The sequence below is a fragment of the Nicrophorus vespilloides genome, unplaced genomic scaffold (assembly GCF_001412225.1).
Source record: "Nicrophorus vespilloides isolate i.1.1-1 unplaced genomic scaffold, Nicve_v1.0, whole genome shotgun sequence".
In the NCBI taxonomy this organism is placed as follows: Eukaryota; Metazoa; Arthropoda; class Insecta; order Coleoptera; family Silphidae; genus Nicrophorus; species Nicrophorus vespilloides.
In genome coordinates this window covers 1-5,690 of record NW_017099421.1, presented here as the reverse complement: position 1 = coordinate 5,690, position 5,690 = coordinate 1, and the positions used below count along the sequence as shown (strand labels likewise).

The 5,690-nt window shown below is 32.3% G+C and overlaps 2 protein-coding genes across 2 annotated transcripts; one reads left to right on the top strand and one right to left on the bottom strand.

Annotated features, from left to right (window-relative positions):
- Window positions 1–665: 665 nt before the first annotated feature.
- Window positions 666–1,841, bottom strand: LOC108564507 (tryptase beta-2-like). The gene is made up of 2 exons (XM_017923574.1): window positions 1,688–1,841; window positions 666–1,639 (listed from the first exon to the last, which is right to left on the bottom strand). Exons 1-2 carry the CDS (start codon window positions 1,816–1,818, stop codon window positions 739–741), a joined length of 1,032 nt encoding a protein of 343 aa, XP_017779063.1. The 5' UTR covers window positions 1,819–1,841; the 3' UTR covers window positions 666–738.
- Window positions 1,842–3,361: 1,520 nt separating this feature from the next.
- LOC108564506 (acidic mammalian chitinase-like) lies at window positions 3,362–5,009 on the top strand. The gene is made up of 8 exons (XM_017923573.1): window positions 3,362–3,451; window positions 3,564–3,737; window positions 3,798–3,898; window positions 3,954–4,213; window positions 4,273–4,360; window positions 4,413–4,598; window positions 4,652–4,768; window positions 4,824–5,009. The coding sequence occupies exons 1-8, from the start codon at window positions 3,379–3,381 to the stop codon at window positions 4,971–4,973; spliced, it is 1,149 nt and encodes a 382-aa protein (XP_017779062.1). The 5' UTR covers window positions 3,362–3,378; the 3' UTR covers window positions 4,974–5,009.
- Window positions 5,010–5,690: the final 681 nt, after the last annotated feature.

Below are 5,690 nucleotides of genomic sequence, written 5' to 3'. Positions count from 1 at the left end.
AATGACATTTTCCCAATAGTCAAATGCTTTTTAAAGTGTTTCTTTAAGAGAGTTTTTATACAAAAAAAATATATTACACATTCTTGAGATCAAAAGTAGATGAACAAGAAATGCATTGTGTGTACGCAGCATTACAGAATGACATTTTCCCATGGCTTAATAGTCAAATGCTTTTTAAAGTGTTTCTTTAAGAGAGTTTTAATACAAAAAAATATATTAAACATTCTTAAAATCAAAAGTAGATGAACAAGAAATGCATAGTGTGTACGCAGCATTACAGAATGACAGTTTTCCATGTCTTAAAACTTAAAAATTAGACTGTTTTTACTTACAATTATTAATGTGCATTTATCAAAAAGTCTTTTGAACTTTAATACCAAAAAAATATCACACATTTATATAATCAAAAGTAAATGAACAGGATGTGTTAGGAAAGGGAATTGATTAAAATGTGTAATGTAAAATCACAAGTTTACCACAAAACATATGAAAATTAATTAATTTATTTAAAAAAAATAGGAGAAAACTAGTTTTTATATGAGTAATAGTAGCGCCATCTATATTTAATTTACAGAACTTGTTTTTGAATATAACTTATTGATATATGATTAAAAATACATGAAAATATACATTTATGAATATTTATTTAGAAGATGGAAGTGTGTTCATTGTTTAGCAACAAAATAAAAAGAAACTATGATTTATAATGTTTATAATTAGGAAGTTTTGTTGTATCTATTAGTGGTACTTGTATAAGCTCGTATCGAAACTTCTGGAAGCCAAATGTGTATCAACCCAATCCCCATAAAGTGCGACGTTAGTGTACACACCTGGTGTGTTGTTTGCACCGCATCCGATGCCCCACGAAACGATTCCGACTTGCTGGAAACGTCCCGGTTGGCCGGGAATGGGACAGACAAGAGGACTGCCCCCATCACCGGTGCACGCATCCTGGTTGTGTTCGCCACCCGCGCATATGAAACTCCTGTGAAGATGATAGAGCTTCCCCAATCTCGTGCTGCGTAAAGATCTCAAACACACATCGCGCGGCACTATCGGCAGTTCGACCTTCTTCAGGATTGATGAATGTTTTCCCATCTGGAAAGCGTCGGTGCCCCAGCCGCTCGCGATGCACCTGACATCGTTGGTGGTGAGAGGTGGCGCAGCGGGTGGCGGTAAACAGATAAAACCCACGTTCTCGGTGATCTCGACGGGATGATCGAGGATTAACAAAGCTATATCGTTTCTTAAGGAGCTCCGACGATAATGCTCGTGGATCACGATCTCACTCACCGATCTATCTTGGTGCGGCAACAGCTCATCCCTGCTCTTCATGTTCCACTCACCAACGCGTATTGTCCACTGTTGTCCATCTGTTACGGAATCAACACAATGCGCCGCCGTTATTACGGCTCGATGATGGATTAGAGAACCGCCGCATTTGTACACGATCCTTTCGGTGTCCTTCTTCTCGAAAAGGACTGTCGACCAGGGCAGCTCTCCAAAGTACGGAACGTTCCCGCTCCCCGTGATCCTGTATCCCATTGCGCCCTTCTGCAGACCGCATTTTCTTGTCTTCAGAGATTCGGGCTTCTCGCAGCAAACTTCATAGTGGTTCGTGCAAGTGCCTTGATCAAATCTGAAACGCATTCAGTTACAACATTTTACAAATTCAGTTTGTTCATACCTTATGTCCACTAGTCCGTTCCGATGGAAAGCCGAGCACAACTGTTGAGGCATACACACACATGACGAAGAATTATTACCAGAAGACTGCACCTTCGGAAGCGACAAAACTAATATCGTTAAAAACCACATGTTTACCTACAATCAACAACAAAAAATACCCAAAACTTTTTCAATTTTAATACAAATATTCTTATTTATAAATCTATCAAAATACAAGCATTTTTTTTTTAATTTACAATAAATTTTGCAAACCAACAACTTTTATTCTTTATTTCATATTCCCTTTAGCCTACTTGATTAATTATTTAAAAAAAATATAATTATCTTTTACAAAAGTTTTCTATTAGAAATATTTGGAAAAAACATTACTTTTTACTCAAATCTAAGTTAATAATTGTTAAATCAATCTTAGATAGAAGTTTTTTTATAAGAAATAATTGGAATAGCATAAAAGTCAAAGCGTTTTTCTGATTGTGAAAGTGAAATATTTTTATTTGATTATATAAGTAAAAAAAATCCTTAAATTTAGAATAAATTTTGCAAAATATTTCATAAAACAACTTTTATTCCTTATTTCATATACCCTTTAGCCTACTTGATTAATTATTTTCTACAAAAGTTTTCTATTAGAAATATTTGGAAAAAACATTACTTTTTACTCAAATCTAAGTTAATAATTGTTAAATCAATCTTAGATAGAAGTTTTTTTATAAGTAATAATTAGAAAACCATAAAATTCAAAGCCTTTTTCTGACTGTGAAAGTGAAATATTTCTATTTAATTATATAAGTAAAAAAAAATCCTTAAATTTAGAATAAATTTTGCAAAATATTTCATAAAACAACAACTTTTATTCCTTATCTCATATACCCTTTAGCATACTTGATTAATTATTTAAAAAAAAAATAATTATTTCCTACAAAAGTTTTCTATTAGAAATATTTGGAAAAAACTTTACTTTTTACTCAAATCTAAGTTAATAATTGTTAAATGAATCTTAGATAGAAGTTTTTTTATAAGAAATATTTGGAAAAGCATAAAATTCGAAGCTTTTCTCTGATTGTGAAAGTGAAATATTTCTATTTAATTATATAAGTAAAAAAAATCTACAAAAGTTTCTACTTGATTAATTATTAAATAAAAATATAATTATCTTCTACAAAAGTTTTCTATTAGAAATATTTAGAAAAAACATTACTTTTTACTCAAATCTAAGTTAATAATTATTAAATGAATCTTAGATAGAAGTTTTTTTTATAAGAAATAATTTAAAGCTTTTTTCTTATTGTGAAAGTGAAATGTTTCTATTTAATTATATAAGTAAACAAAAAATCTATTTGAAATGTGGAAGTTATTATTAGCTCATTGCTGTTTCTGTTTTTCAGTTGATTCATTGATCGCTTTACAAACATTTGTACTAATTGTGTAATGAATGAAAACAGTGACGCATACGCGGATTATGACGTGTTTTATTACAATGATTTTGCAATTACATGAGATACGTAGGGATTTACAAATCAAAGCCTTATAATCAACAAAAGTAGACAATGCTCGATAATCTAATCGATGCCTCAAATCAAGCCTCATTCATTGAATTCCAAAAAAAAAAAATTATAGATAGATAACAATGGAAGCTATATATTAATAACAATGTATTTGCAAATTATCAGTTCAGTTATTTCCAGCAACATGAATTGGCTATTAATAGTTTTAGGTTTAATTCTTGTTAATTCCTGCGTAGGAGAAGAACCGAAATGCGATGGTAATTATATATTTGATTAGTTTAGTCCTAATGTTCACAATCATTCACTTCTATAGTTTTAATCTTATTGAATTTAAGAAATGATTGATAGTTATTAACTGTTTGTAATTAGGTCCAGTAATTGCGTGTTATTATGCGAGCTGGTCGTATTACCGTACTGAAGTCGGTCATTACAACATCAGCCACATCGATCCGAACCTCTGCACCCATCTGATCTACACGTTCTCCGGTCTGAACGTCGATGGAAAAATCGACTCTCTAGATCCGAACTACGACGTAACCAAAGGTAATAGTAATTGCATTTTTGTTTTGCCTTCACGATCAATTTGCGACGTAATTCTCGTAGGCGGTTACCAGTACTTCAACAGTTTGAAACAAATCAATCCTTGCTTGAAGACGCTGCTAGCAATCGGAGGATGGAACGACGGCTCCAGGAAATATTCGGTCGTAAGATGCAATCTAAACTTTAACGATTCCCTTAATTTCTTTCGTTCTCACGCAGATGGCGTCTTCAGAAGACAGCAGAAAAGTGTTTATCGAGAGCGCTCTCAGATACATCGTCACGTATAATTTCGACGGTTTGGATATCGATTGGGAATACCCGGCGAATCGTGGCGGAATCGCCGAAGACAAGGAGAACTTTTCGTTGCTGGTGAAAGAGATGAAGGAGAGATTCAGCAAATGGAATTTACTTCTGACGATCGCCGCTCCGATCAGTCAGTACATTTTGGAGAAGGCCTACGATATCGCAGCAATTAACAAGTAAATTGTTTATCTAATCATTAGTCTTCTGGGAAGTTCATTTCGTTTTTTTTTTGTAGATACATCGATTACGTTTTTCTCATGGCTTACGATTACACTCCAACTGATTCCAATGTGACTGGATTAATTGCACCTTTAGACGAGATTGTAAGCTCTATCATGATCGAGATCTTAGACTAATTTTTTTTTTGATTCTTAGAAAAAAACTGTTGAATTCTGGTTGAGCAAGCAATTCGACAAGAAGAAATTGGTACTGGGAATGCCCAGTTACGCGAGGACTTTTGTGCTGGACAACGAAGATGATCATGATTTAGGCGCTTTGACAGAAGGACCTGGACTTGCTGGTCCTTATACCAAAGAAGCAGGATTCTTAAGCTATTATGAAGTAATTGAAACAATAATTGTTATTAAATAAAATCAATTAATTGTTTTTTTTAGCTACAAATTAATTTGGCTTCGCAACTTTACGAAGAAAATGTAACGGATAACGGAGCTTACGGTTACTATTCGACCGAATGGATGAGTTACGATACTTTGGATCATTACATAGCTAAAGTATGTTTTTTTTTTTAATAATAGTTTTTTTGTTACTTAATTTATGAATTTGTAGACTAAATACGCGTTGGACATGAATCTTGGAGGTGTCATGCTTTGGTCCATCGATACTGATGATTTCACCGGGTTTTTTGGACCTAAAAACATAATCCTCACCACATTATACAACACCACACAGGATTACGTAAATCGTCACATAAACTAAGTAATTTAATATAATTTTTACTGTTTTATATTTATAACAAATACAAATACTGAAACAGTTTCACAACTAGAAATTTTTTGAATTGATAATTATTTTATTGCTTATTCCTTTTGTACAAATGAATTGCTTTAATCTTCAATATTTTTGTAATTATCTGCAATGTAGCAATGCAAGTTTGTTTATCTAATTACATTTTCTTGTGAATTAATAGCAATCCCGAAATCATAGTTTTAGTATTCTTAGAATAATTTTTCATAGTTTGAAATGAAGATTTAGTTAACTACTATATAAAAAATGATAGATTTGGAAGAATGGATTGAATTCAAAGATTAGGCTCAAATCCTAATCCCAATCCATTTTTTTTTCATGTAAAAAGTTGTGAAAATATCCGACTTTTGTGCTGGACAACGAAGATGATCAGGATTTAGGAGCTTTGACAGAAGGACCTGGACTTGCTGGTCCTTATACCAAAGAAGCAGGATTCTTAAGCTATTATGAAGTAATTTAAACAATAATTGTTATTAAATGAAATCAATTAATTGCTTTTTTAGCTACAAATTAACTTGGCTTCGCAACTTTACGAAGAAACTGTAACGGATAACGGAGCTTACGGTTATTATTCGACTGAATGGATGAGTTACGATACTTTGGATCATTACATAACTAAAGTATGTTTTTTTTTTAATAATAGTTTTTTTTGTAACTTAATTTATGAAT